The following is a 20,280-nucleotide window of genomic DNA, read 5'->3' as shown; positions in this document are numbered from 1 at the left end:
AAGCAGGAGGATTAGAAACTTAATCCTCCCTACATAGGAAGGAAAACAACAACAGAAAGAATGAAAAGCAGAACAAGGAATAGAAAAGACTCTGAGGAGATACTGAGTTTACTCTCGAATGGTACTGCAGAGGGAATATGTCAATTTCTATCGAAGGATGCTGCAGCTAGGGACAGTTCCAAAATGAGGAGGACTACAGAGGTGTTCTTGAAATACTGATCCCTTCTGCAGAGATCCCCAGCAAGGATATCGTGGAAGTGGTGACTGGTGATAGGCAGAGGTCCTTGTAATGTGTCCTCTGAGGACACTGTGGTACTGGCCGAGGCTTCTGCAGAAATTCTTCTTGTCGGGCATAGATTCAGGGGAGCCCTTCCTTCATGCCTTGCCGACTTTATTTGGCCAGTTTGCAACTTGACATAAATAACTCCACTTTGATTTCAACAGCCTTCAGTCAACATCAGCTAACATAATACATGAAATAGTCTAAAACACATATAAACCATCATTTAGTGTACACTACCGAAGTACTTATTTGTCAATAATTAAGCTCCCACCAGCTTCCTTTCCCACCCTTTGAAGCATGCCATTATTCAGGCTTCAGCCAGGGTCCCTGTACTTTCTGAGAAGGTCACTTGTCTCTAGTTTCTACTGTGACAACTTATTTCTAGTGCGACAATTTGCTGCTTCAGAATTTAGCACCATATATCACTCCTTCACACACACACACACCACACACATACACACACACAAACACATACATACACACACACACACCACATTCACAGGCATCTATTTTATGTGATTAATAAAACTTTTATTAAAAAAACCTCTAATTCGGTACCCATTTTAAAGTAAGTGTTTAGCAATTTTAAGTTGATAGTGACAATTTCCCAGGGTTTTTATTTCAGTCTTGAACCATATTATTGAGATAATAATATATAGCCTAAAACTCAGCTATTCCTGCCAAAGGGAATGGGAGCCTGCTTGGTTAAACAATTATAAAAAGGACAGCAAGATACAGTAAATAGTGGCTATTGCTAGGAGTCTTAAGGCCCTTGCCCATGCTGGTGATAATTGTTGGAGCTATTAAATTTCCCTGTAGTTAATCCAATTACCATTATCACCATAGTCTATTTTACTAATCCTTTAGAGGTAGACCTGAAACAAAAGAAGTTAAAATTCATTAGTACAATGAATATATTAATGGTCCTATTTTGTAATTCCATACGCTACCTTCATATGTATTTTAAGAAGATATCTAAGATTTGTATGTGTGTGTGCGTGCGCACCCCCACGCACATGTACAGTTGCATGGAGTGCGGCTGCATGCCTATCATGGTGCACACGTAGAGCTCAGAGAACATCTGTGTCAGTCCACCACGTTTGAGACGAGCTCTTGCTGGCTCACACCGTCATGACCCCAACACACTGGACCTGCCGATTGCTTTAATATGTCTCGCATTTACTTTGGTTCTGGGGATCTGAATGCACGTGCAGCGCTTGCATGGCAGGTGCTTCATCCACTGCGCTGTCTCCCCAGCCCCCCGATAATTTTGTTTTATGAACTGCGTGTTTATACTATTTCAACCGATAGGAACTGCTCATGCATATTTTTAAATCTTATTGCTTTTAGTGCTTTAGAGGCAAGGTAAATGACTCTGTTTTAGCTTCGGCCCAGAAGCTGCGCCTTAATCTACTGCTATTCCAGCAGCGATTGCAACTCCAGTTACCAGTCTGCTTCTCTAGCAGCAGCCTGGCAGGAACCCTGTGCCCGCAAGCAGCGGCTCTATTGTTCTATTTATAAATAAGACTCAAGATTCAAAGGCTGGGGTAAAAACCTGCCAGATCAGAGAGCCTGGGTCACAATTAGCTAACCTCTCCTTGCTAACATCTCTGAAAGACCCCAGCTTCGGCTTCACCAAACCAGAAAAAGCCGCACCACTTCAAACCCCGCCCTACTACTTCCTGTGTCTCTCTATCTCTCCCGGATACCCTCTAATGCTCTATGATTACTTTCTGTCAACTAGTCCTCCTGGCCCAACATTGATTTTATTCAATTAACACAAATGCAAACTCGGGGTTCGCAGTGTGCAAATATCACCTAACATGATTCAGTGAAAATGTTCATTTCTGTGTTCCTTGTCAAACTGGCTGGGGGGGATAAAAACATATTAGTTTCTTTTGATTTTTGAGATGATGTCCTGCTACGTGACCCAGGTTAGCCTTGAATTTGTCGTAATTGTTCTTCTCCAGCATCCTCAGTTCTGGGATTGCAGGCATGCTTAGAAAACACCTATAAACTCACAGAAAGAAAGGAGTGAAGTCCACGTTTGCGCAGCATAGGTGCTTTGTAATTATTTTGTTCATTTCTGACTTGGGTTTTTAACTTTGTTTTAAACGTCTTGAGACAGCCAGGCAGTGGTAGTACACACCTTTAATCCCAGCACTGGGGAGGCAGAGGCAGGCAGATCTCTGTGAGTTTGAGGACAGCCTGGTCTACAAGAGCAAGTTCTCAAGGACAGACTCCAAAGCAACAGAAAAACCTTGTCTCAAAAAACCATAAATAAATAAATAAATAAATAAATAAATAAATAAATGTCTTGAGGCTAAGAGATGATTATTTATTTCTTAACCACAGTTCTTTGCTCTCCCTTTTTGTATGTCCCCCTGCCTCCAGTTTCTGTAAAGGAAGCAGTGTTCATTGTAATTTCCTATTGGAAGAGAGAAGAATTTTGTTGACCTAACAGTGATTCCTAGGATTTTGTTTAGTAATGGAAGTAAGAGGCTGTCTGTCACAGACGTGTGGTCATGTATTGCTGGATGCTCAGCATTCTTCATTTCTGCCTCTTTTTTTAAATTTTTAATTTTTTATTTTATTTTATTTTTTACTATGCAGCATTGTTAAAGTCAGTGATTATCCAACGTGTTTTTTTTTCTTTTTCTTGTTCTTGAAACCATACCTACTAATTTAACTTAATCATCAGCAGTTTGTGTTTTCTTCTAGACGGCAATGGAAGTCATGCAGTTCAGCAAGGAGGAAGTTCGGGAGGTTTTGAGGTTGCTGGCTGGGATACTGCATCTCGGAAACATAGAATTCATCACTGCTGGAGGGGCGCAGGTTTCCTTCAAAACAGGTGAAACAAGCCATTTTTGTCTGTTTGTTTTTCTTTTTTTTGAAGCAGGGTCTCTCTGTGTAGCCCTGGCTGTCCTGGAACTAGCTCTGTAGATCAGGCTGGTCTTGAACTCACAGAGATCTGCCTGCCTCTGCCTCTCGAGTGCTGTGCTGGGATTAAAGGCAGTACTGTGCTCAGATTAAAGGCGTGCGCCACCACCACATGACTAATGCCTGGTTCTTTATAGAAAGTTTTCTGGTGCCTAGAGTAGAGCTACATATTTCCCCCTAGAGAGTAGAGCTGCAGATTTCCCCTCTCTTTGACACTGGGGCCTGAATCTATGTTCTCACCCACTCTCCCATGCTAAGTATGTGTCTGCGCCTGTGCCATGTCCAGGTCAGGAGCTGTGGAGCTTCACCTGTGACGTGAAGTGTCAGGGCAAGGGTCAAAGCCTACGGAACGTTCCAGAATTGAGTTGGCGTCTGTTCTTATTCTTACTAAGAAGTAAAATGGACCAAATAAGTAGAATATGAGCAATAAGCTCTTGATATATGAAAAGTGTTGAGTCTGGCAGTGAGTGACCCACTTTGTCTTGGTTTTTAGAATTATGGAATTGTGGTACCTCGTGACAGGTTCATCAGACTGTTGGCTCGCTGTGCAGGTGCTGGGTCCATAGCCCAGCCCTGCCAGGAGGCGTTCCTCCTCTTATCCCTTTTCCCTTAGGACTTTCTCTTGGTAGAGTACCTTGGAGTTTGTTGTCTGTATAAAATGCCAGTTCAGGTGCTTTTAAATACGTACGTAGAAGCATTTTGAGTTTTCTGATGGAAACAATAAGCGGCATTACAGAAACTGGAAACGGGATGTGTTTGGGATCACAGTGCCTCTCTGGGAGCCCCTTCCTTGGGCAATGGTTATCGGGTGTTCGACCCCACCTAGTTCCTTTCAACATCCTAGAATCCAAGAGCTTTGTTTAGGGTTGGAGAGGGAGAAATGGTTTAGAGATCAAGAGACTGGGGGCTTTTTGAGTTCTAGAGCACCCAGTGCCCTCTTCTGGCCTCCTTGGGCAATGCAAATGTCCATTCTCTCTGTGCTGCAGTTCTGGCTGTCCGGGAACTCTCTTTGGGAAACTCTCTTTCCACCTTCTTCTCCCCCCCCCCCCCCCCATGCGCCCTGAGCACTAGATGAATGAGTTCTGTTGGAGATGTCTCATTGCATTTGGACATGATCCGTTGCTCCCAGAACTTTGACCAATTCTGCTTTTCTGTAACAGTCTCTGTCTGTAGTGACTTTGTTGTTGTTTGTTTTTGTTTATTGAGGACAGGGTTCTAGCTTTGGAGACCAGGCTGGTCTCGAACTCACAGAGATCCACCTGCCTTTGCCTCCCGAGCGCTGGGATTAAAGGTATGCACCACCACTGCCCAGCTATAGCGACTTTTAATGTCCGGCATCATAAAAGACAGATTTTCTGTCCCTTTTAAATTATTATATGTTTTTATTTATGTGTATGTTTGTGTACCTGTTTGTATGTTACAATTTGAGTGCAGGTTTCTTCAGAGCTAGATGCTTGTGATCCACTTACAGTGGGTGCTGGGAATCAGACCCAGGTGCTCTGCAAGAGCAGCAAGTACTCTTAACTGCTGAGCCATTTCTCCAACCCCAACAGCTTGTATCTGCTTTTAAATTCAGTTTGTTAAGATGCCCCTGTGTCTTGAAACCTCTTAAAAGCACTTTTGCTCTGGTGAGAGATCCGTAGTGGCAAAGGCAGTCACACTTGAGTGCTACCAGTGAAAATAGTCACACACCTCGTCGGCGTCTCAGGATCACCCGTCATCACTTTGCTCAGGCCTTGGGTCCTTCCACTCTCCTAACCTGGGATTACTATGGGAGTTATTAACTTAGCAATGAGATACATCCATCAGCTCTGCCTGAGGAGCTGCGGAATGTCTTCTGCTTTCTGGTATTGCTATATGTGGTTGGATTTGAACCCAGCTGAGGTCCAGCCTCTGGTGTGTTTGAGGGAAAGTGGGTTCACCTCTGCCTCCTTTTTTACTTCCAGCTTTGGGTAGGTCTGCGGAGTTACTTGGGCTGGACCCAACACAGCTCACAGATGCTCTGACCCAGAGATCGATGTTCCTCAGGGGAGAAGAAATCCTCACGCCTCTCAGCGTTCAGCAGGTATGGCCCCTGCCCTCAATGCCGTTGAAACTTGTCTCAGATGACATCTTTGGGGTTTCTGATCTAGGTCTCGCTTTGCGTTGTGTGACCACAGTGAACCATTTAAATGTCTAGCTCATAGTCAAAATATAAAGTATTCCCCAGAGCACTGTATCCCCCAGTGGGGTGGAACAGGCTGGCTATGCCTTCTGCCACTGTCTTCTCCACTCCAGGCAATAGATAGCAGAGACTCCTTGGCCATGGCACTTTATGCACGCTGCTTTGAGTGGATAATCAAGAAGATCAACAGCCGGATCAAGGGCAAAGAAGACTTCAAATCTATCGGCATCCTTGACATCTTTGGATTTGAAAACTTCGAGGTACGCCTGCAGAGACCAGGATGGCTACCTCCTGGAAGCTTCTCTTCAACACATCCCTTAAAGCAGCCATGGGTGTTTTTCTCTGTAGCCCTTCCTTCTCTCTTGCCCCTCTGTCGCTTTTCTGTGTACCCTTGAGGGCCCCGAAGAACTTACTCGCTGTATGCCCATCCTTAGGTTAACCACTTTGAACAGTTCAATATCAACTATGCAAATGAGAAGCTTCAGGAATACTTCAACAAGCATATTTTTTCCTTAGAGCAGCTAGAATATAGCAGGTAAGCACACAAGACTCTGCTTCAAAAGTATGTTTGGTCTTGATCAGTAATTTAAGTTAGCGTGAGGTGTGTCTTGATTTCCCACGGCCCTCTGTCTTCTTTCTCCCAGAGAAGGGCTACTGTGGGAAGACATTGACTGGATAGACAATGGAGAGTGCCTCGACTTGATTGAGAAGGTAATGGGTAGCTGGAGAAGGAGTGGTTGCAGTCCCAAGGGTGTCCAGCTGGGGTGATTCATGGTTATGTGAACAAAATAGCTTGTGCAAACACGCACATCAAAGATGTGAATGTTTAGAACACAATGGGCCATTTGGAAACCTGAATGCGAATGCACCGTGGGGTTGGATTTAAATACTTGGCTGCTGCCAGGCTATTGTCTCACCAAACTCAGTATTTCAGAATCAACAGTGTGTGTGAATTGGCCTCACAGATGTTAAGTGCCAGCAAATCCTTGTCCACTGCACTGGTGGGCTTGCCAGTTCTGGAAGTTTATCCATAGCATTTCAGTGGGTCCCATTTTTGCAAAGACAACTAGAACTTCTTTGGTTTTCTTGGTGTGTTTCCTTCTGAATTTTTCAGCCCCAGAAAACACGATGATGTTTCTGTTTTTAAGCACTGACTGGGTCGCATCTCTGAAGTGGTTTGAGAGACAGACATTCTACACTTCATTCATTCACCCTTTGTCTCTCCTCTTGTAGAAACTTGGCCTGCTTGCCTTGATCAATGAAGAGAGCCATTTTCCGCAAGCCACAGACAGTACCTTGTTGGAGAAGTTACACAATCAACACGCTGTATGTCAAAGCCTGCCAGCCTTTCTCGTTTGTCTGAGCAGCAGATCTGAGCGTTAAGATGACGAGTGAGGTGCCCAGGGCTGCTGGCCCTGCTACGCCTCCCACATCTCATGTCCTATGTCCCTGAAATTGAAGCTTTTCTCCTCCCGTACTTATTACACCTAATTGGAAAAAAGTTAGCTTTGGGGAAGCTGGACAGAATGTGCCCAAGTTTATTTCATAAGTGGAAAACTGGAATGTTTAAGCTATCGTCATAACACATTAGAGCAATGGTTGGGAGCCCATCCCTTGCCATATGCCAAAACTCTGATGGAATGCGGCTAGCTTTGCAGTTGTGTTAAATGTGGATTTTCCAAGATGTCAAAGGAAATCAACGAGTAAAATAAGACTTTCGTGTTTTTTTACATTAGAACAACCACTTTTACGTGAAGCCCCGAGTTGCGGTCAACAATTTCGGAGTGAAGCACTATGCTGGAGAGGTAACTTCTTAAGATGCTGCGGAGGGTTGGGATGTGGCTGACTTGCCACTGCTCTTACCATGACTATGAAAAACCCCAAGTTTGATACCCAGTACCACATAAACCAGGCATGGTGGTACACATCTGAAACCTCAGGGTGGTGGAAGCAGGAAGATCAGAAGTTAAAGGGGATAGCCATGCCAAAATACAGCTCTCACCTCAGAAGGGCAAGAGGAAGTCTTAATCTGAAGCCAAGTATGAATGACCATACCGGGGAACACCAGTGTAGGTTACCCCAAACATCATGTTCCATGAAATTTTGTAGTAACAGAACAGAGAAAATCATAAATCAAGACTCTCTTTAAGTACCTTAATAGGAATGCCAGGTAGGTAGGAACAGCAAAGAAAGCAGAGAGCCTCTACTCCAGGCCTTGGCTGCACGAATGCCGTTCTGGGCTTTCCTGTTGGTGGGAGCTGGTGACCTGTTGAATTAATGCATCCCAAAATGTTCCATATGTCGGTCACAAGGACATTAAGTCACACACAGAGGAGGATAATGGCTATTCAAGAGGCCAAGATAGCCCGTGATAATTTGTAATTAGGCCCCCTACCTACAACATTCCAAACTGTCCACAGTTATGGAGCTGTTTTAATGTCAGGTCTGGTTTTATAGGATCCTATTTCATTAATGTTTCACTTAACCTGTGTAGAATGGTCAAGCCAGGCACACGGTTGTGTTTCTGGGGGTTTCATCCATGGTCATTTCTACATATAGGGGAATGTGTGGGGTGAGCCTGAGCTGCATTAGACCAACAGAAACAAACAAGCAAATAAAACAGGGTATTTATTGATATTTTCCCACTTAGCGCTCACAAGAAGTAGTTGTTTGAGAAGCCAAACACAGCTTTGTTAAAATGATTGCTTTTCATGAGTCTTGCTTTTACAGAAGTTGCTAGCTAGGTGTGGTGACTTCTGCCCATGATCTCAGGACTCAAGAGGATCCTGACTTTGAGTCTAGTCTGTGCCACATACTCTACCAAAAGAGTAAGAGTAGTTGATCGTAACTTGAAACTAATTCATTGAGAGTATGACACTCTCTCTTGTTTTGTTTTTGAAACAAGGTGCAGTATGATGTCCGAGGCATCCTGGAAAAGAACAGGGACACCTTTAGAGACGACCTTCTCAACCTGCTGAGGGAAAGCAGGTACGTGGGGTCTCCTCTAGGAAGTCAAATTGCCTTTTGTACAGCTGTCAGTAGTTTTGGTTGGTTGGTTGGTTGGTTGGTTGGTTGGTTGGTTGGTTGGTTGGTTGGTTTTGGTTTTTCGAGACAGGGTTTCCCTTTGTGGCTTTGGAGCCTATCCTGGAATTCACTCTGTAGACCAGGCTGGCCTCCAACTCAGAGATCCGCCCACCTCTGCCTCCCGACACCCAACAAATGTCAGTAATTTGTGGCTGCTGTTGTGGGAGCATTGACTTAGCTTCTTCTCCAGGTCACACTGCCTCAGTGACTTTAGGGGATGCACTGTAGTAGCAAGGACTACCGCTTAATGAGGAGACACCACAGTAAAGCCCTGCAGTAGATGCTCTCCTCATTTCTGTTACAGGAGGGGAAACTGAGGCTGGGAGCAGGTAAGTAGTTGCTGAGGGTTGTATCTGAGCTGGTAGCGAGGCCGAGCTTAGCTATGAAGTACGTATGACTCAGAAACCTGCTCCTGACCAGTCCAGCCTGCTTTCCCCACTGCGGCCATGGAGCTGTCTTAATGTCAGGTCGGTTTTATAGGATCCTGTTTCTCTTCGTTGGGAGATGTCAAGAAAGTTAAGCAAGTATTAATGCAGCCAGAATTATAAACGTATTACACATTCTTGCATTCATTCATTCAGGAACTGTTCGTGCACGCCATGGAGAGTTAAGGCAAACATCTAGAAAGTTTAATGGTTAGTTCAGTGAACCTATTTGTATCCATGAAGCCAGGAAATTCCCTATTGTCTAGCAACTTGGTGAAAGAGAAAGAATTTGAGACAAAGCCCTTTCTTGTAGGTTTTGCAAACCTTTGGAGGATCTAGCGTGAATATATACAGAAATAAACTTTTAATATCTAAGGAAGGAAGTAGACAATTGTTAAAAAGCCACGCTGTTTCTCAGAGTGTAAATACCAGGTGGCCATCCTGTCGCCTAGCCAGCTATGAATTAGGGTGAAGAGAGCCAAGCTGATCTCCGAATCTGAAACTTTTGATCTTCAAGTTTCTGTTCGCATGTGAAAACACACCGCTTAAACTCTTATCAGCTATTCCTATTTGTAGATGAGTTTTCAGACCTGCAGAAAATACAAGATGCTGGGAAAATGCACAGCATGTTACCTGTCAAAGCGGTCTTGACTGGTCGCGTGAATACATTTAAATCCAAGCCACCTGCTGGTTTGAAGCGGAAATGTTTTGTTATGGTGAAAAGCTAGCTCACAGGCTGGATAGTGGACCAGGGTCACCAGCTGTCGCTGCCCTTCTGTTAAAAGGGGTGCTAGGACAGGGGTCGTGAATTTGCTGCTGCAGCCTGGGGTTTTGTTTTAGAAAATGGGGGAGCCTCTCTCTTTGCTCTCACCCTTCACCTTTGACCTCTTTGGCCATCGCCACCTGCAGGATGGCTCTTCTACCTTTCCTGGTGACAGGGAAGCCATCAACCTTCCAGCTTTATAGCACATAATGTCCTCTGTGACCGGAATATAACGAGTTATTGGGAAGTCTTTTGATTTATTAATAGTGGCAGTGTTTTAAGAAATTGACTAAGATCATAGAGCTGGGATCAGTACTGGCTGAGACCCCGGCGCTGGTCTTCTACCTTGGACTGTATTTCCTCATTTTATTCTTGCTTTAGTATCAGAGAACAAATGACTCCCACCTGAGCCCTTTAGAGAGAGGTGGAGCATCTTGCATTTGTGACACAGCCGGGAAGTAGAAGAGGCAGAATTTGAGCCTTTATCTGCCTTGCTCCCAACACCTCTCTGATGGGACCTTCACAACAGTACACAAGGGGCATAGCCCAACAGCTCTGCATCTTTTAGTTCCTCCATTGAATTAACCAACTATTGACTGAAAATATTTATTAAGAAAAAAGCCTCTTGCTGTGCTGAAGATGTACAGACTTCTGTCGTCGCCATTGTTCCCTAAACAACGGCACTTTACCGACTCATGGAGAATGTCCCTTGTAAACAATCTAGACATGGCTTGGTGCTTGGGACGATGTGTGTGTTCCATGTAAACATTGCCGTATCATAAATAAGGGACTTGAGCCTTTGGGGCATTGCTTTCAATGGGAGGACCTAGAATCTGTTCCCCCTACATCTTTAGCAGAGTTTAGGGGGTTCTCCTTACAGGCCTGTCCCTCGGTGACGCCCCACCCCAGGTCATTGTCTTTTCATTTCCTCCCTCTGGTGGAGGACTCTGGTGCTCCCAGGACGGCCTCCAGCCACCAGGCGCTGGTTGGCTGAATCTTTCACGTGCTGTTTCAGCTCGTCAGGCCTCAGTGTAGGATGTTAATTATCGTTGTGGAAATCCACTGTAATTACACTGACCAGGCACCTGACACTCGTGTGCACTCACCTCACAGTCCTGCCCGTCCTTCACACAGGTTTGACTTCATCTATGACCTTTTTGAACATGTCTCAAGCCGCAACAACCAGGACACCCTGAAATGCGGAAGCAAACACCGGCGGCCCACCGTCAGCTCACAGTTCAAGGTCAGTCTGCACCACTGGCTTGCGTGATTCTGTTGTTTCTGTGATCCAAAGAACGGAGGCAGGAGTGGGGTGTATGAGAGACGTGGGGAGACTGGACCTGGTTTCTGTTCTGTCCCATTTTTAAGGCAGGCAGAGCTTCACAGGTACACATCTTGGGCTTAAGGATGTACTTGCTTTTTGCTTTTTTTGTTCTTTTAATCATGCTTAAAAGGACCTTGGTTTCATTTCCAACACTCAAAAAAAGGACCATGAATATTTATACACATGAATATTTAGACTTTTCTTTAGATTTTATAAATTAAATTATACTATTCTTTCCCTCTAGTGGCATGATAATTATAATTACTAATGTCATTAAAGTAGAAATATTTTGGCCAGGTAGTGTTAGCACACACTTTTAATCCCAGGACAGAAGCAGGTGAATCTCTATGAGTTCAAGGCTAGTCTGGTCTACAGAGTGAGTTCCAGGATTGCTAGGGCTGTGACACAGAGAAACCCTGTTTGAAAAAAAAAAAACAAAAAACAAAAAAACAAAAAAAACCCACAAAACCAGAAAAACAAACAGCAACAGAAAGTAGAACTATTTCATGCCTTCAGATCTCAGTTTATTTTGAGAAGGACTGTGTAGACATGCCCGTGCTCAAGTGTTTGGGCACTAATATTTGCAACAGCGTGGTTAATAGGTTATTGTCCTGATGGCTTACCACAGGACGAACCTGGAACACTTAATATATCTATAAAAGAGATGCATATACATATCTATGTACAGGAGAATTTGAAATGTGTGTATAGAACATTGAAATATTTTAAAAAGGCATGTATATGTGTATATAACATATAAATGTACTAATATATGTACTTTTGCACAATGCATGGAAATATGTCTTTACTTAACTAAGGGAAAGCTATTTAATTCTACGCACATCTTGCCAGGCAGTGGGGGTGCACACCTTTAAGCCCAGCACTCGAGAAGCAGAGACAGGTGGATCTCTGTGAGTTTAAGGCCAGTCTGGTTTACAGAGTAAGTTCCAGGACAGCCAGGGCTACACAGAGAAACCCTGACTTGAAAAACAAACAAAGAAAAATATAAAAGAAAGAATGGAAAGGAAAAGAATAGCATATCTCCTTCAGAAGGCTCATTTTGTCTTCCTCAACCATCATTATTGTATTTAACATTTCATGTGAAAATAGGGCGTATTTCTTCCCATGTCTGGTTTTTCCCCATTTATACATACATACATATATGTATATATGAAAGCACTATCATATAAAGCACTATATAATATATAAAATATGTTTTCCCATATATATAATACAGCATCATATCTGGAAATAATGACCATTCTATGCCCAAATAACAGTAATTATTTACCCAAATTCAAGGGAAAAAGGAGCACTAGCATTTTGAATGTGTAAACATTTTCTGTCATTTGGAAGTACAGCCTATGAAGATCACCACCCCCTCATTTAATTATCTGTTTGCCCTTAAGTGAAAACCCTGACTCAAGGGGCCATGGCATCTTGTCAGTCAAGAGACACTGGTAAAATCCGCCCTGGGAGGTTGCTTTCTAGGGTGCACAGGGCTGTGCTGTTGGAGATTGAGCAGAGGGAAGAACACTTCAGCTTGCTTGACAGCCCTGGGACTGTAGTGTGAAGTGCAGGCTTTACACAGGGAAGATGTGGCAATGCCAGTTCCCATCGGTGAATACTTATTCTGTACCAGTCGCTGAAACAAGCACTCTGCATCCATTACTGTGCCTGTGTTCGCCTCACCCTCTAAGTACATATTGCTGTTTCTATGGAGGCAGGAACTGAAATCTGGGGAAGTAGAGGAACGAAGTAGGACTTGAGTCGGAGCTGCGTGTGTCAGGCCCAGACTCTAAATATCTAAGGGAGATCCTTTGCCTTGTTTTATGTTATGGTGAGGTAATTTAAAATGAAAAGCTCTCATTTCTCTGGTTTTTGTTATTTTTTTGTTTAATTCTGACTAAACCCACCTGTCCCCTTCCTCTGACAGGACTCCCTGCATTCCTTAATGGCAACTCTAAGCTCCTCTAATCCCTTCTTTGTGCGCTGCATCAAGCCCAACACGAAGAAGGTAAGGCTTCTGAAGGACCAGCCTGGGCTCTCCTCGAGGACAGGCTCTTGGAGCGGTCCAGCCTGTGGGCTACTCAAGGCAGCCTCTGGGAGTGCTTATGCTTAGATCTGGTTTCTCCAAAATCCTTCGTCATAGGTGGTTGAAAACAGATGTGGCATTCTTGTAACCTGACAGGAAGTGGGAAACCCTTCATCCTCTGAGCCTGTGAGGCAGCTTTTGAGTGCTGCCATCTAGATTTAGGGAATACTACTTTGAAAGGAGACAATGTAAAGCCGACATGGTTTCTTTATTATTTGGTTTAAAATACTTGGCTCCAGCTCCAAAATGCAGAAAAGAAAAAGCATTTAGTATATTTTCTGTTGTAGCTAATTTTTTTTAAAGATTTATTTATTATGTATACAACATCTACCTGCATGTATCCCTACAGGCCAGACGAGGGCACCAGATCTTATTACAGATGGTTGTGAACCACCATGTGGTGACTGGGACTTGAACTCAGGACCTCTGGAAGAGCAGTCAGTGCTCTTAACCTCTGAGCCATCTCTCAGCCCCTATTTTGTTTTTATTTTTGTTTCGTTTTAAGTTTTCTTTTTTAGTTTTGTTGTTTAACTCTGGAAGAAGGTTATAAGCTAAGCAACAATGCTTTCAGTACTTTTATCTTTTAAATTAAAAAAATAGGCTTACTTACTTATTTTATGTATATGGATGTTTTGCCTACGTGTATGTCTGTGCATCACATGAGTGCTAAAGAGGTTTGCTCAGTGACCTCAGAGGTCAGAAGAGGGCATCTGATTCCCTGGAACTGGAGTTGTGGGCTAACATATGGATGCTTGGGATAGGTCATGGGTCCTTTGCAAGAACAACAATTGCTCCTAACCACCGACCTATCTCTCCAGACCTATCCTAAGTATTTTGATAACAAGGCAACTTAAGGCTAGATCTTTTTAAATAGCATGACTCGATTAGAAGCAGTTTAAAAAGGAGAGGCTGCTGGGGCTGGAGAGATAGCTTAGTGGTTAAGAGCACTGGGTGCTCTTCCGAAGGACCCATGTTCAATTTCCAGCACCCACATGGCAGCTCACAGCTGTAACTCCAGTTCTGGCATCATCACACAGACATACATGTAGGCAAAATCCCAATTTACATAAAAATAAAAATATATAAATCAAAAAAAAAATAAAGAAGAGAAGCTCTTCACCAAGAGAATTCAAAACTAAAAGGAGAACTTGTCACAAATGTGTGGGTGTTTGGGGTTGTTTTGTTTTTTGAGATAGAGTCTCATGAACTCCATTCTTTCTTTGAACTCGCTATGTAGCCTAGGCTGGGCTTGAACTTCTAATCCTCCTGCCTCTGCCTCCTGAAGGCTGGAATTGCAGGTGTGTACATCACATCCAGTTTTATGCCATGCTAGGGATTGACCCCAGGGACTGGTGCATGCTAGGCAAGCATTGTATCAACCGAGCTACATCCTGAGCCCATATGAAATGTTAAGGAGTTAATTTTCATTTGGCAAGAAAACCTCTTTAGAACCCTTCTTTAGAGAGAGACTTACCCCTCACCCCAACACCCATGCAGTAATTTCTAGAACTCTGTCTCATAAAAGAATAGAAAAGATGAAGATGCGAAATCTGACCTGGCCTTTGTCCCCTTAGAACTCGGGTTTGGGGGCTGGAGAGATGGCTCAGCAGTTAAGAGCACTAACTGCTCTTCAGAGGTCCTGAGTTCAGTTCCCAGCAATCACAACCATCTATAGTGGGATCTGGTGCCCTCTTCTGTCATAAAGGTGCACATGCAGATAGAGCACTCATATACATAACATAAATAAATAAATCTTAAAAAAAAAAAAGAGCTTGGGTTTTATTCTCCCAGCTTTCCAGCTGCTGCTAACGGTGTCCTTGTTTGACTTTGGGCTCTGACTTAATGTTGTATTGTTTCCACATACAGTCACAGATGTGTTCTTGTGTGTTCTGGTAGGAGTGGCCTAATTAGGCAGTGCTGCCCTTCTGTGCGGTAGGGCTGATAATGCCACATCTCACCCTTTGAGCCTGTCAGCTTTTTCTCAGTTGGAGTCTGGGAGTATGGGTGCCCATTGGATTCCTGGTGCACCACAGTTTAATCGAACCGTGTCCTTCCAGCCATGAGACATTCCTGGGCAGTTCTATCGGTATTAGTATCTCAGATTCCATGAAACGGGAATGTGCCCTGATGCTGACTTTCCTCAGACAAAAATGTCATTTTGAGAAATTTCCATCCTTGATGGTTTCTGTTCTTAGATGGTACAAAGTTCATTTTTCCTTCAGATTATACTATAAATCTTGAAGCCCATCTGCAGCCAGAATTGAAGGAATTACTTCCTTTTTCTTGTTATTTTTCCATGCTGAGATTTGATTGTGCCAAATTACTTGGAATTTTGTACTTTACAAAGTGATCCAACGCGGCTCTCTGTTTACCTTGGCTCATGGCCTCGTGTCCTCCTGACTTACTGCAGACACTAGTTAGTCACTTGCCAAGGGATAGCTTGTAAGAAATCTCTCGATACCATTTTAAAAGCCCTAGAGTACGAAGGCCTTTACACAAGTGCTAACTTGTCCCTGACCTAAACTGTAGGTGTGGCTTATGCGTGTCAAGAATGCTAATTAGAATATGGAGATAGCAAGTGATGACCTGATTAGCATCCATTCGGTTCCGTCAAGAATATTGTTCTGTTCCTGCCCATCGCGTACTATGAAACATACAACACCACACCGACCCTCGCTTAGAATTTCTCACAAAAGGTTTTAGTCTAAAGACAATCCAGAACTTTTCACAGGGATTCTTGCATCCCCCCACCCCTTCTTCCGTGTGTGTCCCTGGCAGGACACATCCAGGGATGGATGAAGGCGGCTCATCTCACATCATCCTCTTCTGTCGGGTTCGTTATGGGAAACTGGAGGTGTATTAAATATCTGGAAGTGTTGGCATAGCCTCAGGATGGAGATGTTGGATGGCTTGGACAGATTCTAGAGTTTTTTTAAAAAGGTACCGTGGCCAAAAAAGACGACCACAATAGCTAACAAAGTCTGTGGGGCTGGCTAAAGAACTGAAATACACTTGAATTGAAGGGACCTGCTTTCGGGAGTCACACAGTGAACAGGTGTGTGAGGCCATACAGAGTGTATCTGGGGATTAGCAGCCTTCCCTCCCGCCACCAATTGTTTAGACCCCAGGATAGTCATTCAAGTCTGAAGAATTGGGGCTTCTTTGTGCCTTTTGTATACTTGTCTGTTGTTGCTATGCTTTTGGATCCTCCCCCCACATCCAACTCGTGTGTGTGTGTGTGTGTGTGTGTGTGTGTGTGTTTGTGTGTGTTGCTGTTGGTTTTCTCTCCCTTTCCCCCCACCAGCCCCTGCATCCTTTGCTTCACTCCCCCCTTGTGTATTTGTAGGATGGGGGAGAAAAGAGAGAGAGAGAGAGAGAGAGAGAGAGAGAGGGAGAGGGAGAGAGAGAGAGAGAGAGAGAGAGAGAGAGAGAGAGAGAGAGAGAGAGAGAGAGGGAGAGAGAGAGTCTTCCTACTGCCAAATTGCAATGAAGCTGAAAACTCACTCCTAATAGAAGGTTGTCTGCAGCCTGTCCTGGCCTTGCTGGGCTTGGGACAGCCTGGAGAGAGTATAGCTCTCCGCTGAGTTTAGACATTCATAGTTCACAGAAGACGGGTGAATTTAAATGGTTGTATTTAGATGGTGATGTGCCCTTTCAGCTTCCTTCTGTTGGAATATACTAGGGTATAGCAATTGCTAGCCAAAAACTGCCCCTAAAAGCAGGGAGACTTCTGGATTGAAGGCTAACCTGCTGGACCTCATCTGCCTCTCTCCCCCAGGGCATCCTAGGCCTGTGATCTCTCCCTGCCCAATATTTTAGCAAGTGAGATCTCATCAGGAAAGGCTTTCATTAACATTCCTCAGAAAAGCCCGAGGTTATCCTGAACAGAATTAAAGACAAGGACAGACTGATGTGTATCAGGGAGGCTGTCCGTCCTGCTGTGAGAACTAGTCTGCAGCTCCAGGGAGCCAAGGTGAAGCTGAGGCCACTGCCCACAGCATCAGCCAAGCCTGCTTCTTGCACCACGCCAGGCTCCCGTGTTTCAAATCTTCCGTCACTGGTTTGGTATGATGAGGACCTAGATTTAAGGAGGGAAGCGTTATGGGTTCCTGGATTCCAGAGCACTGCTATCCAAGTTTTAATAATATATTTCCCAAAACGCGTCTCCTCACAAAAGCCAAGATAGAAATGGCATCTGTAATATGTATGAGTCTTGCCGTATTAGCATGTTGATTCATCTCAGCTGTCTCTATCAAGTGACCCCTTCTCAGGTTTGATACGCTAGCTTTTCGGTCATGCCAGGACTCTTTCTCAAATCATCCTCCAGCTGTGGGTTGGTGCCTCCTTCTCAGATACCAAGATCTCTGTGTGGTATGGGCATTCTGGAACCATATCTTCCGTGGATGTACGGATGGCAGATCCGCCCACAGCAAAAAGTTAAGCAGAAAGTTTAAACATCGGAGCTTAATATTTGAATTACTCTTTCTGGAATTATACATTACTTGTTTGGTGCAAACACAATCTATTATCGTACTTTGTTGAACCTAAGGTCCTGGAAGAATGAAGTGCAGAATTTTTCTGTCATTGCAGGTTGAACAAAATCAGCAAGGATGCTGGCCAGTCCACACAGACGCCATGCTTGCTCACCAATTTTTTGCCATTTTACTTTATAAAGTTCAGAGTGGAGGTCACTCCTCTCCCAAGTGCATGCCCTGCCCCTCAGTCTCCAGGCTCTTAGATAAAATGACTTCCTTGCCTCTAGACTGTATGTTTTGACAACATCTACATAGATGGGTGGTTATATGTGCTTTATGAGGGTGTAAAGATGTAAAACAGCTGCAGAGAACCGTGTGAAGTCGTCCGTGCCTGCCTTACGTTTATGGTGGAGAATTTACTCAACATTTATGATTTTTATTGTTTTATGCTTAAAATTAATTAATTAAAAAATTAATTAAATTCAGACCAATTTCTCTGACCAAGGGACCACCCTTCAGGAAGGCAGGTTTACCAGAAGTGGGAGCAAAAACTTGCCCTGTAATGAGATGACTACTTAACCTGCCCCCTAGCGGCCTCACTCCGAGAACTGCGGGCTGCTTTTCTGAGTGACTCAGATCATAACTATTACTTTGCTTTTCTCTCTCTCTCTCTCTCTCTCTCTCTCTCTCTCTCTCTCTCTCTCTCTCTCTCTCTCTCTCTCTCTCTCTCTCTCGTCTTTCGAGACAGGGTTTCTCTGGAGCTTTGGAGCTTGTCCTGGAACTTACTCTGTAGACTAGGCTACCGGTCTGGCCTCGAACTCACAGAGATCCGCCTGTCTCTGCCTCCCGAGTGCTGGGATTAAAGGTGTGCGCCACCACCTCTGGTCCTCATCTCTTTTCTAAGTATGCTTTTCCTAATGCTTTGGCCTTCACTCTTTCTCTAAAGGCCCATGCCGGCTTATTCTCTTTCTCTGCTCTCTCCTCCTCCTCTTCCTCCAGGCAGCAAGATTCGCACCTTGCCTGCTCCAGGATCTCCTCTGCTAGTAACCACTGTCTTCCATCTTCCATTTGAGTCCACTCTTGAATTCTTTAACTATAAACACTTAGAACCGTAAAGGGGGTATTAAAGTGGTGGCACACACACTTTAATACCAGCAGAGGCAGGGGGGTTTCTATGAGTTCAAGGCCAATCTGGTCTACACAGGCAGTTCTGGGACAACCAAGGCTACACAAAGAAACCCTGTCTAAAACACAAAGAACCCTAAAAGGAGATCCTGATTTTCACAGTATCACTAATGTATCAAAATGTTAAATGTTCAAGTTTGGCTCAAATTACAATGAATATCTTTTTCAAGAAACATTTTGTAAGATTAGTTTGTGACAGCCCGGCCGAGAGGTTAACATTCTGTTGTGCAGAAGAAAACATGAAATGACGCCGGGCAGTGGTGGCGCACGCCTTTAATCCCAGCACTCGGGAGGTGGAAGCAGGTGGGTCTTTGTGAGTTCGAGGCCAGCTTGGTCTCCAAGAGCTAGTTCTAGAACAGGCTCCAAAGCTACAGAGAAACTCCGTCTCAAAAAAAACCAAAAAAAGAAAAGAAGAATGATATTACTTTAAATAGAAAAGATTATGTGAGCCGGGCGGTGGTGGCATATGCCTTTGATGCCATCACTTGGGAGGCAGAAGCAGGTGGATCTCCATGAGTTTGAGGCCAGCCTGGTCTACAAAATGAGTTTCAGAATGTCAGGGTTATTACACAGAGAAACCCTGTCTCAATAAGCCAACCAACCAAACAAACAAATGAATCTAAGATTATGTGAAGAATGAAAGTAGGGGTTTTGTAGAATTATGTAGACGGTCAGCTCTTTTAACCAACTCTGGGTGAATTGAGTTCTTTCTTTAGAGGTGGCTACATTTCCTCTGTGTACACTCCCCCATCGTTAACTAACCTTCAATAATTCTGTTTTTCTGATTGCCTCCAATATTCCTGGCTGGCTTTGACCATCTTCCCCCAGCTAGGACACATTTCTAGAGTTTTCCTTTTGCTTAGAGAGTATCTCATAAGAAGATCTGTGAAAAGGCAGCTTTGCCTTTTGAGGAAATTTTGGTAAAAAGAAACCATTATAGCAACTATTCTTCTCCCCCAACAAAACAATCCAGTAAACCCCTCAGTGGTCACTTCAGCCCTGTTTACCAAGTTGTCATGGCAACTATTCAGCTGCCTTGTGTAAAGACTTGGATGAATAGCTGTAAATGAAACTCAGCTCAAGTGAAGAGTGTTGTTCTCCGGGTGGGTTTTCCAAGATCACAGCTAAAATACTTGAGTGTTTTCATCCTTGGGCATCTCTACATACATACATACACACACACACACACACACACACACACACACACACACACACACACACACACATATATATATACACATAAAATCTTTGAAAATTTATAAAATCTTTGAAAATTTAGCCTCTTTGGACTCTTACTTGAATTTGTGTGTTTGTCAGTGTGTGGATGATGGCTCGTTTGTGCCTCGAGTCAAAAGTATTATCAGCCATTCCTGTCACGCTGGCCTGAGAGGCTGGGTGTCTTTGAGTAGACTCAGGCAGGAATGAATTAAGCAAGCACAGCCCAAGACAGCACATAAAAGGCAGGGAGCTAGGCAAGCTTCAGAGAGCAGGGATTGCCTGTTAGCTCAGATGCTCTTGGGCTCTTCCTCTGGAGATGCAGCT

The 20,280-nt window shown here is 44.0% G+C and overlaps 1 protein-coding gene across 1 annotated transcript in view; it reads left to right on the top strand.

Annotated features, from left to right (window-relative positions):
* Myo10 (myosin X) overlaps positions 1 to 20,280 on the top strand; it is a 201,753-nt gene that overhangs the window by 124,099 nt on the left and 57,374 nt on the right. The window contains exons 10-19 of the mRNA XM_038321829.2: positions 3,005 to 3,134; positions 5,170 to 5,288; positions 5,501 to 5,647; positions 5,822 to 5,922; positions 6,032 to 6,098; positions 6,621 to 6,713; positions 7,124 to 7,192; positions 8,293 to 8,375; positions 10,794 to 10,902; positions 12,920 to 13,000. Coding sequence (XP_038177757.1) covers positions 3,005 to 3,134; positions 5,170 to 5,288; positions 5,501 to 5,647; positions 5,822 to 5,922; positions 6,032 to 6,098; positions 6,621 to 6,713; positions 7,124 to 7,192; positions 8,293 to 8,375; positions 10,794 to 10,902; positions 12,920 to 13,000 — 999 coding nt within the window. The remainder of the gene's footprint in view (positions 1 to 3,004; positions 3,135 to 5,169; positions 5,289 to 5,500; positions 5,648 to 5,821; positions 5,923 to 6,031; positions 6,099 to 6,620; positions 6,714 to 7,123; positions 7,193 to 8,292; positions 8,376 to 10,793; positions 10,903 to 12,919; positions 13,001 to 20,280) is intronic.

The sequence above is a fragment of the Arvicola amphibius genome, chromosome 3 (assembly GCF_903992535.2).
Source record: "Arvicola amphibius chromosome 3, mArvAmp1.2, whole genome shotgun sequence".
NCBI lineage: Eukaryota > Metazoa > Chordata > Mammalia > Rodentia > Cricetidae > Arvicola > Arvicola amphibius.
Note: the sequence above shows the minus strand (reverse complement) of the source record. Positions and strands in the feature narration are given on the sequence as shown.